This window comes from Harmonia axyridis, chromosome 5, assembly GCF_914767665.1.
Source record: "Harmonia axyridis chromosome 5, icHarAxyr1.1, whole genome shotgun sequence".
NCBI classification, from domain to species: Eukaryota; Metazoa; Arthropoda; class Insecta; order Coleoptera; family Coccinellidae; genus Harmonia; species Harmonia axyridis.
The window spans coordinates 33,216,305-33,229,343 of NC_059505.1; the positions used below are offsets into that span (position 1 = coordinate 33,216,305).

General features: G+C 34.2%; 1 protein-coding gene across 1 annotated transcript in view; it reads left to right on the plus strand.

Annotated features, from left to right (window-relative positions):
* Positions 1-3,064: 3,064 nt before the first annotated feature.
* The window catches only part of LOC123681293 (homeotic protein empty spiracles-like), a 35,484-nt gene continuing 25,509 nt past the window's right edge, over positions 3,065-13,039 (plus strand). Inside the window, exon 1 of the mRNA XM_045619613.1 lies at positions 3,065-3,902. Within this exon, the coding sequence (XP_045475569.1) occupies positions 3,329-3,902 (574 nt within the window). The 5' untranslated portion in view covers positions 3,065-3,328. The remainder of the gene's footprint in view (positions 3,903-13,039) is intronic.

Here is a 13,039-nt window from a genome sequence, read left to right on the forward strand (position 1 = left end):
AATTATTGTTCTAAGGTTCTGTCTGTATAGATTTTTATTAATTTTCATAACGGATTGTTAGTATTAAGACTAGATCTGAAAATGAGTTCTATTTTTATGATTTATTCTATTGATTAATGTGTTAATCTTATTACCACGCGTGAATATTATCTGAGTCGTTTTCTAATATTTTTATCTTCATCATTATTTTTATTTTGGTTTTTCGTAATTTACTTATTTAGAGCATAAGTCAATGCGTACCTAAAACAATTTGAATTTTGCAATTTGTAAGTGCTATTTCTTGCTTGCTAGTCGCTTGCTAGATAATTTCTTATTTCTTAATGATTTTCTATTTGATGCTACTAAAATATAATTAATAACCGTTTTTTAATTCTATTTGATTAAATGATTTCGAATGAGAATTAATTGAAATTCTTCTTACCTCAGAATCTCTCTAATTAATTTCAAAAGATTCCATTAAATTACAAAAATAAATACTATTTACCTATTTAAAACCTGATATATCTATATTTTTTCAGTATCTATCAGTCTAAATTGAATAACTTTGTGATGTGATGAAACTATTGTTGTTTTTGTTCATAAGTAAAACTATTCTAGAAATTAAAGTTTCTCGTTATTTTTGTATCATGAGTTCATATTTCTTTACATTGAATGAAGATAAGAATGAAGAATTATAAATCAACGAGAATTAAGGCGTATTTTGAACAGCAATCGATTAAAATATTTAATACAAAACAAATCTTTTCCTTCTTTTTCCCTTTTTTTTTAATCATCTCACAGGTCATTTTTGATGAAAATGATCCAAGATTTGAAAGCAAATTTATCAAGTGAAAGTGCTGAAATTTTTCAAAAATATTTATTCATAAGTAGGTACACAAGAATAGGTAAAGACCTAGCTATGAAATCTCTCAATTGTAAATAAAAAGCGTTATATTCAAAATTTTGAATTGCAATCAGATCGAAGGTTTCCTATATTTATATCACTTTATTGTAAAAACAGGAATCTTTTTTGTACAACGAAAAAAATTTTTTTCATGCTGGGCAAAAAATTCTTTTGGTAGCTGTTCATGAATAGCCAACTTTTGACAGATGATATTTATATACATATATGTACCACTTGAAATAATTCGTAACAAAAATATAAAGAAAATGTGACGTGACCCCAAGGGGTACCTTAAACCCCAAACTTTATTAACTTTTTTTTTATATAAAATGTATATGTGCATTTATAATTGTTGTTTTGGTTTTTGATGGAATTGGATTATTGTTTTTTAAAAACTTTTGTTTAAGTGTAGTCTCTAGCTGTAACAAACAGATTGTTGTACTTAAGAGAAAGGAATAAAAAAATAAATAAATGAACGAAATAAATAATCAAATGATACATTTTAGATGTGATCTGTATTAGGTTGTCTGAAATGAAAATCGTCTTAAACGATAAAGTTCTACTCTATAATGAAAACATTTTGTTTGAATTAAATAATTAGGTCCGTTAATGTAAAAAAATCCAAAATAAAAAATCAAAATATTTATGTATAATTTTTAAAAATTGGTCGATATAATAACGAATTTTAATATCTAGTAATTCACAATTATTCGTTTTTTTTTAAAGAAATATATTAAACGAAACTCAATTTGAATTTTCATTTTTATTTGCTTATTATACCAAAAAGAATATAAAGGTGAATAAGTTATAGTTAGTCTAAAGTGGGTCATATCTACCTACCTGAAGAGCTATTATGTCGAAAAATAAAATTTGTGAAAATTGAATCGTGTTTTTGTTTATTTAACAACTATGGATTTTCATTAAGTAGAGGTCGATTAAATTGAAAAAAAATCAATTATTATTGGTAGGTACTTCGGAGTTAGGAAGCAAAGATAGATACTAGATTGTAATTCCTAATGAAATATTTAAAATTACATATTAACCATAAGAAATTGACGTATCTGATATTATAAAAAAGAGTAATATAAATAATATGTAAGAATCTGCGTGAAAATATATTTCATTGATCGAGAGTTGAATAAAGTTAAACGGTCTCATATGTCATATGTTTTGTTTTCATTTTTTGCTAGCGCGATAAGCAGAGGTCCCTATTGAAACCAGCACATTATTAATTAAGAATAAGATTTGACACTTGAATGGTAATATACGGCATATACACATCGAATTTAATTTTTATTTTGGAAAGCTGTGAAGTTATTAAGTTGAAATTAAACAATTGGAAAATATTCTACATCTCATTGTTATGGTCAAACCAAACGACTCATCCTGCTAAATAAAAAGAACCACCCCAACATAATATAAAAATCTCATGTCTTCATGCAACGAATTTCTCGAATACAATCATCCTGCCTTCAACATCCCTTCAAAATATTACTTCAGTTGCGTTTATAAAATGAGCACACTAAAAACATTTCAAATTAGTTTGTGGCGCAAACGTAGGTAACGTTTGACAAATGGCATGATCAAAACATCTCAAACTCATTTTTCAAAAATGTTATGCTGGCCTAATTCGCTGGCTCAAATACAAAATATCCAAACATCCTCCCGCACTTCAGTTCTCCCATCAAGTCAAAATCCCCATAATATTACTTTGTCATGGATTCAACCGAAGCGAGTTTATTAACACCACAACGAAATGCTATCAGCATTAATTTGCACGTTAATCCAAACTCCACCTACTTGAGTGCGCGCGCAAAACAAGGCGTTGCTATGTACGAACACAGCCTGAGAAACGATGAAATGTCAACTGATCATCTCGCTACGGAAAAAGAACTAACAACCTGTTTGTTTTGAAACAAACTAAAGGGTGAACGTAAGTGTGATAATTGAACATTTATTTCTATAAACCCGTTCTGAAATCAGAGCTGTAGGATGTACCGGATCTGGGCGGAGATCGGCCCGCTATTAACGGATAAACAGCGGGACTCGGCCAATGCGGCATAGCGTAACGAGGAGCATTCTCGCGTAAGGCAACCAATAGGAGCGGAGCGCTCGCCTATCTTTCCCCACTCCATTTCAAGCTTTCCCCTCCTGTTAGCGAGCGCGAGAAGATAGGCTGACCAGTTTATTAGCTTAAGAGATTCGCTTACGGTAGCATGGTTAAGGAATGTTAAAAAACGTTAACGCCGCGTCTAGACTTTTTTGAACGTTGTCTTAATTGATGCACATCGTTAAGTGACAGTTGCTGACGAAGGACAGTTCCTGGTGAGATTATAGAACGACGTCGATCTCTCGAGTGCAGTGATTTGTGTTTAAGTGACTTACCGACGGATTGTGACCGGATGATGACCAGCTTGAGTGTCTTGCATCTATAACGAAAACTCGATGTTGGCTCAGCTAGATTACTTCCGAGAGAGTTTGGTGAAGTCAAACATGATGCCTCTGGCACCTACTCCAATAGTGGCGGTGCCATCCAAACCTAAAATCGGTTTTTCCATTGACTCTATCGTGGGGGGCGCAAATCAACCCTCTAGTCCGCATTCGTCCCCTGTTCATTTCTCGGAGAGCTCGGCGCCTCTGAGTCCTTCAAGTGATACGGATAACAGACTGAATGGCTCGCCGCAAAGGTCACCTTTGGGCTCCCCCAAGCCTCCGATCATGGTCCCTGGGATTCCGGCTCACACGTTGGTGAGGCCGAGTCCCACCTATGAGGGGAATATGATGTCTAAGGGTGGTTTTATGCAGCCTGAGCTTATGCACAACCATCCTGGTCAGCATCCTTTTGCTTTGGCGGCGCATTTTCAAGGTGCTGCTCTTGCAGCGGCTCTCAGTTCGGGGCAGCACACCTTCAATCAACCTTCACCTCTGAACCCCCACACACCTCCAAGAGACAGTTACCCCCTTTACCCTTGGCTTTTGTCTAGACATGGGAGGATATTTCCACATAGATTTCCTGGTGGTAAGTGAAAATTTTTTAAGTGATTGCAGTGATTAAGAGACTAGGCATGTCAGCAAATAAAAACAATAATTTCGCATTTCCAAACCAAATATATAAATCAACTGAATTTGATATAAGATAACACACAAGATAGGGACGAAAAAGAAATAATAATTATATCTATCCCAACAAAATTGATGACATGATGACACAAAAAGCCCTTGTTCTTATTTTAATGACTTTCGAACTCATCAACTTAATTTCAAGGCACCTGGAATAGAGAGCAACTGTCAAAAGGACTCAATAATGAATGCTAGGCTCGTTTTAGTTTGTCTTCACTTACTGAATGTTCGTCCGATCTAAAATATCGATGGAAATGAAATGTTTGTTGTTCGATGCTTTTCTTGTTTCATGTTTTATTACCTCTGTTTCTTGTTATTATGGGATTTCATGTTCTTTTTTACGGGATTAGTTGAGTTTAGGCACTTCAAATTCCTTCATTCTTTCTAACCGTGGTTTGTTTTTATTACCTAAGCCGGTTCAACCGAGGGTTCAACTAGACAGGTGATAATCATCGTAAGATTTAGAAATATCTGATAAATACTCAGCAGGTTGTAATTGAAATTTCGGAAATAGTTACCTTTCGAATAATTTAATAACTCGATTTTCATTTCATCTATTTTTCATTATGAAATAATATGATAGAAATTAAAATATGTAGGAATAGGAAAATGAAAAACTTAAGAATTCGAAAAGAGAAACATTATCTTTTATAATGATTGATACTTTATATCGAAAATATGTACCGTTCGATCATGTAAAGACTTAATCAACTAATAAACTATAATCAGGGTATCTAATTTCAATCAAGAAACGTATAAATTTAATTTTTTTGTCATTTGAAGCGAAAAATTTTCCTAATGAATTTTTTTGTTGAACAATTTGCTCGTAGATTATCGTAAACTACTATCTGATTGCCTTTTTTTCTCCCGTTTTATCGAAGCTTAATGAAATCTTGAAGGTAATTCTAAACCATTGCGCTGCAATCATTAGTTACGTTGATAGGTACCCTATTAAGTATCGCAATCGCATATTGGTCATTTGAATAATAGGTACCAGATAGAACCAGATATACACGCTGAGATTATTAATAACTGTTTTCATCTGATTCAACAACGAAGGTGAAACATTATACATACCTATATGTAGAAAATTCTTGTTTTTTTTATAAAAATTTTCTTGTTTGATTTTATATGACAATCGACTTTTCACTTGGCAATAATTTATTGGATGATTACTGAGAAAGTTAGATTTTACTGATTTCATCGATTAGATTATGTTTCTACTCCTCCATCGAATATATAAAATTGTAAAGAAGTATCAACAGTGATTTTTCTTTTCATCATGAGTTCAGACACTTTATATAGATACCTACTCAAAAACAGAATATCTATACGGCCATATATATGATAATTATGATTCTATTATGTGTATACAGAGAAAAGTATAGTATAGATTTGTTGGCTAGGTGGATCTGTATAGGCTAGGTAGATTTACGGCGCGTGCTAAGACTGCTAAATTTATATTTCGCTAGAGTTAGTTCTTTGCGTTGGAATTTTGTATCAATAATACACGTTTTCACATAAATTAGATTTAAAAATTCATATTTCGGTTTCTGAATTTGATACTGAGAACTCTAGGCTTGAAATAATAGACACATATACAACACAGGTACAACTACATTATTTCCATCAAGAGACATTAGAGAGAGGTGTTTCCATAAACTACTTAAGACCCGTCTAATTGTTAAATAAATACAGTATTGAATCAGCTTATGCGGCAAGGGGTATTGTTTGAGAAAATTTTCGTTCGAATAATTAGTTCATGATATCATTTTACACCTATCCTGGAAGTTCTTCATAATACGCAATTGAACGATGGCTTATCTAGGTTAAATTATGGTTGTTATACTTCTTTTGTGAAGGTGATGTCTATTCTCTTTCGGTAAATGAGCATAATTATGCCGATTTCGTATATGCATAAGTAGCGTCAAACGAGTTTAAGGACTTATCAACATTAACTCGATCTTTTATCGTGAATTCAGACAATTCATGCAGATATCTACTGAAAAAGATTCATACATATGATAATTTTATTATGTGTATATAGCGAAAAGTAGATACTTACGGCGCGTGCTATATTTTAGTAGTTTGCGGTAAAATGTAATACACGGTTCGGCGCAAGGCGTCTTTTGTCACACTTACTTAAAATAATAAACACATACTCATAACTATCCATCCAGCGTATGATATTGAAAAGGTAATCTCCTCTAAAATTCCATCTACTAAACAAGTCGAGCCTCATAAACGACTATACAGCAACTTTATACGCCGCAAGATGCGTTATGTCCACCGCCTCAAGCATTCCTCAACAAGGCACTGAACACTATAGGTGTGCCCATCTGAGAAATCACGGCTGCAAACCAAAACGCGTAAATGTTCCTAAACACGCCAATTAACTCCCATAGAGACAAAACGCCGAAACCGCCGAGTTCGGCCGAAGTGCAGACTCGGCGGCAATTACGATAAAATTAACGCCTTTACATGCGAGAACGCAATCTATGATGTAAATGGCCCATAAGGGTGCCCGAGAAACAACGCCCGAATTATGATAATTCGTCGAGGTATTAAGAGCAACTGATTACAGGCCTTTTTGGTAGATACTGATCGTGAAATACCTTGAAACGCGGTAATTATTTACACATTAGCGGCCGGGCTAATTATGTCTAGGAGCTGTGCACGGTTATTAGACGTTATATTCCTGAAATTAATACTCGGGAGTGTAATCGCTACATAGTTAAAAAGAGCATTAATTGCCCTAGGCCGAGAGCGGAATGTATATACGCGCTGACTCGGTACTTCCCCTGTATACGCGCGTTGTTGGGATGTTACTGTTATTACACCTACGGACGGCAGTCGAATGGGTAATTTTGTATATCAATTTGCTTACCGGTCGTCTCTATCTGGGCTGGGAATCGTAACTGAGGGCAGTGTTGTACGCGGGCTGCTTCGGACGCTGTTATCTGCCGATGCGTAGTCATGTGACGGCAGAAATTACGGCCAGAAGCGGCTTAAATGATGCTGATATGGTAAATGCGAAAGTTTGTGCGGTTCTTCTTGCTCACTTCACTTTGGATGTTTTGAGCACCTGTTCCCAGAATAGGGCGTTTTATCTGGTTATTCAGGAATTATTGACATCGAAGTACCTATACCTTGAAAGTCCAGTCGCGGCTTCATTTCTGGTTAGAAAATATCACTAATAATTGCTGTGGTTTTATCATAGAAATAAAATGAATAAATATAGCCATATGAAATGTATTTGATGATTCTCAAAAATATATATTTTCTGTCGATGATACTTGAATTCTGCAAATCAAAATACATATTACTAAATCAGCTATCAACAACTTGGTTTCGATCTTCTATACAGCCGCCCAGGATGTCAATGATTCCTGAACGGACTATATGTTTAGTCTGGAGTAGTTAGAAAAACCTATATATTCATAATTCTTCTATGAAATATTTTAATAGATCCTTCGAAAAAAATCGGGGAACCTACTACCTTGGCTTCAGGAGTTTTTGAACGCTTGTTCATTATAATACACCTTTTGAAAAGCTCCAAAGCAATTCGCATGTATACAATCGAGTGATTATTCAATAGTTACAAACTAAATTCCAACAAAGTTGAATCTGTTGTCATGGAAATTTTTTTTTTCGAAATCCCGCTTGAATTTTCTATGATTCCGGTGATGAGATCAACATGAAATTTTTCATGAAGCTGTACATTGTTATTTTACAAATAAATTCAAAATTACAACTCTATCGAAGCTGTAGTCTTGCGATTATCAAGGACAGGTAGGGATTCACGGCTTGGCTTGATATTCAAGCTACTTGACTCCAGCTCGAGTAGCTTGAGCTTGATTCGAAATCAACTCAATTTCAGGTCGAGTAGTAGTTTTTCAATGTCAAGTCAACTATTTATTTATTAAGAACTTGATTTCAAGTCAACTCCAAGTCAAGTAGTTTGAATATCAAGGCAAGCTGTGAATCCCTATATTCAAGCCACTTGACTTGATAGTCAAGCTACTTGACTTGGACTTGACTTGAAATCAACTCAAATTCAAGTCAAGTAGTAGTTTTTGAATGTCAAGTATTTATCTAGCAAGCACTTGACTCGACATTGAAAAACTATTACTTGACTTGAACTTGAGTTGAGTACATATAGGTATTTATGCAGTACACTGTTCGGGGAACGAGGGCTCAAAAAGTGTTACTTCTAACAGGAGGATTGTAAAATCATCTAAACTAATCGAACAATATGCGGGACACTCAATCAACCATAAACTTGGAACGATCAATAAAGTTTGATATGAAAGTGTCAAAAATACTAACGATTGAACGAAATTGATGTTGTTGCAAATGATATATCTTGTCTGCTGATCCCGAAGCTGAACACCATAATGAAAAACACATTGATCTATATTTAATAGATGCAACAAATTAATCGAATTACTTAACTATTAATATCAATAAATTACACTTTATAGTTATTTTCTTGAGCGGAATGATCTGTCAAAACGACCTGGTCTCTTTTTGAAGTAAAATACGCACAAATATCAAACCGAAAGCAAAACTAAGGGTATCAGCTCAAACCACTTCCTTTGATTTGTTAATGTACTTTTATCTTTATGTTCTCCTATATTACAGTTGTTGGTTATTGTAAGTCATATATCTTATTGTGGAATCCCATGGGGGCTCTTAAGAGAGTCGTAAAAACCTAGAGATTTATATCTCGTTCTGTTGAAATTCGGTTGATAATTACCACGAACTTTGTTAATGACTCTATAATTCGTTGAGAATCTTACAACAACCGTCTATGAATTAATTTTCAAAACGATTCGTTTTTTTTTTGTCGGTTGGAATTCGAGCTGTAACCGACAATTACATTCAATTATTTCCATCAAGAGACATTAGAGAGAGGTGTTTTTAAAAACTACTTAAGACCCGTCTAATTGTTAAATAAATACAGTATTGAAACGGCTTATGCGGCAAGGGGTATTGTTTGAAGAAATTTTCATTCGAATAATTAGTTCAAAGATATCATTTCACACCCATCCTGGAAGTTCTTCATAATACGCAATTGAACGATGGCTTATCTAGGTTGAATTATGGTTGTTATACTTCTTTTGTATAGGTGATGTCTATTCTCTTTCAGGAAATGAGCATTATTATGGCGATTTCGTATATGCATAAGTAGCGTCAAAAAAGTCTAACGACGTATCAACATTAACTTGATCTTTCATCATGAATTCAGACATTTCATGTAGATATCTACTCAAGAAAATTTATAGAATACCTACATATGATAATTTTATTATGTGTATATAGCGAAAAGTACTTACGGCGCATGCTATATTTCAGTAGTTTGCGGTAAAATGTAATACACACTTCGGCACAAGGCGTCTTTTGTCACACTTACTTGAAATAATAAACACATACTCATAACCATCCATCCAGTGTATTAAATTGACAAGGTAATCTCCTCTAAAATTCCATCTACCAAACAAGGCCAGCCTCTTAAAGGACTATACAGCAATAATATACGCCGCAAGATGCGTTATGTCCACCGCCTTAAGCATTCCTCAACAAGGCTCTGAACAATAGGTGTGCCCATCTGAAAAATCACGGTTGTAAACCAAAACATTTAAATGGTCTTTAACGCGCCTATTAATTCCTAGATACCAAAATGAACATAATCATGGCGATTTCGTATATATGCCTAACTACCTTAAAAAATGTTTCAACGCTTTCATGATTGATTATCGTATGACCTCAATGATGACAAGGATTTTTCCATAGGCTATTCGGTAGTTTAAAGAAATATTAGGCTTTTATGATATACGTTTATTTGAAAAAAAAAAAGCGTGGCGAAGAGTTTGGCATTTGCATCATCTGCAATCCTTTAGCGTTTAGTGTTTTTTTACGAATCTCATCCTTTTTTACACTTAAATATGCTAGGCATTTTGGGAGTTTGAAAGTATTCATTATTTAAAAAAAAAAACAAATTAATTTGAATATATAACCGCAAACATCAGATTACTATAGTGGGAATGTAATGAATCGAAGTAATCTTTACAATGCTATACAATTGAGATAATAACTAATAACATCAAAATGATCTCAACAAAAGAAAACGGTTGAAACAATAGTGGAAGCAAACGCTTTTGTATATGACACTCGATTGTTTACACTGACACTTAGCGATTCACGCCTTGGCTTGATCTCGGGCTCGATATCCAAGCTACTTGACTCAAGCTCAAGCTCAAGTAGCTTGAGCTTGACATGAAATCAACTCGATTTCAAGTCAAGTAGTAGTTTTTCAAAGTTTCAAAGTTAAGTCAAGTACTTAATAAATAAATACTTGACTTGATATTGAAAAACTACTACTTAACTTGAAATTGAGTCGATTCAAAGTCAAGCTCAATCTACTTGAGCTTGAGCTCAATCAACTTGAGCTTGAGCTTGAGTCAAGTAGTTTGAATATCAAGCCAAGCCGTGAATCCTTACTGACGCTATATATGCTTTTATTCAATGGGAGCATTCCATAGGCATGTGTTGAGGTTTTTAGAGATGAAAGAAGAAATAATGAACACTAGTGTGAAAATTGCATCAGTGTCTCAACAATGAATAAAGAAATACCTACCTGTCAAAGATCTATCTTGAATATTCAATTGCAATTGGAATTTCGTGAGCGAAAGCGTTGAAAACTACATAATTCGTCGAAGGACCAAAAATTAACAAAATCCAAAGATGGTTGGCTGTTAGACCCATAATGAATTAAAGCAAATAAAGATTTCTTCATTTTTTATGTTGTTGGCATTCTTTGAAGCAAAAAGACGAGCCAAACATTCTCCCTCGTACGAATCCAAACGTTTATTCTTGGATATAATAAAACAAGATTCGTAATTTCCATGACCATTCATCTGCTTGGAAAACAAATCGGAAACCAGTGATTCATGGTTCATTCAGTAATCGAATGAATAAAAACGATGTATATAACCTTTTTACACCATTCTTCCTGGTAACCATCATCGAAAATACGTTTTTGGAATATAAAATCGACAGAATAATCACCCGTAAACAGAATTTTCTCCTGATTGATTTTCAATACGCAGGTTATTTCTACATTCAGTCTTGTTCTTCTTTAAATGTCTGCATTTAACATCGCTATTTGAGGCCACCTGTGTCGCTTTTGGTAATTAAAATGTGCAATTATTCAGATAAAACAGATAAATAACTCGATTCAGCGTGATTTGTATTCAGAGAGGCGACGTATTTGGTATTAAAACAATCGCTAATTTTACAATGCGAAAAATATAAGCATATGAGTATGTTAACGTCCTTACCTCAGAGGAATTTAAATGATTATTAAATGAAGATTAGAATTCATAAAGGCACCGAGGGAATTTTAAATGAGTGGAAACAACCTCTGGTATAAATGGCATCAACTTGAGTCTTGAAGTAACGAACAATTATTCTTGTGGACTGTTGTTGGTTATTTTTATTTGTATGAGAACGTGCACTTATTTAGTTGGATAAATCTTTGCAATTTATAGAAACATTTTTTTTCCGATAATAATATCATTGATGACTTTCTGTGTTAAACGTTGGCTATTTTTGAATAGAAGGAGTGATTAAAATCCGTTGTTTATACCTATTATACATCATTTCATTATACAGCACATTTCAATCTTCCACTAACTGATGCTGAAGCCAAGAATTCTAGGGGTAGGTTCCGTACATATTACCGTTCGAAATTTTGTTATCCTGAAAATGTTTTGACAGTTCTAACAACCAATTAAATTTTGTTATTTCTTCCAATTTTGCCATTGTTTTCATTGATTTGTGACACGGCGCATTGTCTTGATGAAATAGCATTTTTTTTTATTCAAAGGGGGCCGTTTTTTGACGATTTCATCCTTTAAACGATCCAATAACGCTATATAATAATCGCTGTTGATATTCTGGACCTTTTGGAGGTAATCAATGAATATTATACCTTACGCATCCCAGAATACTGATGCCTTAACCGTGTTAGCTGACTGTTGCGTTTTTCCTCGCTTTGGATTCGGTTCATCGTGTGTAGTTCACTTAGCTGACTGTCGATTGGGCTCCGGAGTGAAATGATGGAGCCATGTTTCAGCCATTGTCACATATCGACGCAAAAAATTAGGTTAATTGCACTTAAACAGCTTCAAACACTGCTCAGAATCATTAACACGTTGTTGCTTTTGATCGATTGTGAGCTCGCGCAGTACCCATTTTGCACACAGCTTTCTCATGTACAAATATTCGTGAATGATTTGATTTACACGTTCAGATGATATCTTCACAATGTCTGCTATCTCGATCAACTTAACTTTACGATCATTCAAAATTATTTTGTAAACTTTTTTGATATTTTCGTCGGTGACAGCCCATTTTGGGCGTCCACTGCGTTCGCCGTCTTCGGTGCTCATTTCACCACGTTTAAACTTAGCATTCTAAACAATGATGGTTGATTTTCCTGGTGCAGACCCCGGAAACACTTCATCATGCCAAAATTTTGCTTCAACTGTATTTTTTCCCTTCAAAAAGCAATATTTTATCAGCACACGAAATTCTTTTTTTTTTCATCTTTTTTAAAATAACAAAAGTATCTACACTTAAAACGCAATATCTCACAAACTAATGGTCGGACTGCTGTCAAATTTTGACACGTATCGTTTGAAGGTTGGTACTAACTAAAAATCATATGGATTTAATACTAGCACCGCCATCTGTCCATCAGACCGGGGACTTTTCAATTGGCCTAATAGGAGCTTGAAAGAATTGATGTTGATACTAAAAGATTGGGCAGTCAATATGAGAAAGACAAACGGGACCGAATATAAAGAAGCAGCGGTGAAGACTATGTGCAACATAATGTGCAAACTCTCTCAAAAAAGTACTATAACAATATATTATTTAAATCAGCCAATCATAGATCATAGACGTAACAAAATAGAAAGTTTGGGAACCCCTGATTCAAGATACAAAAATTATCCCTGGATTCATCGA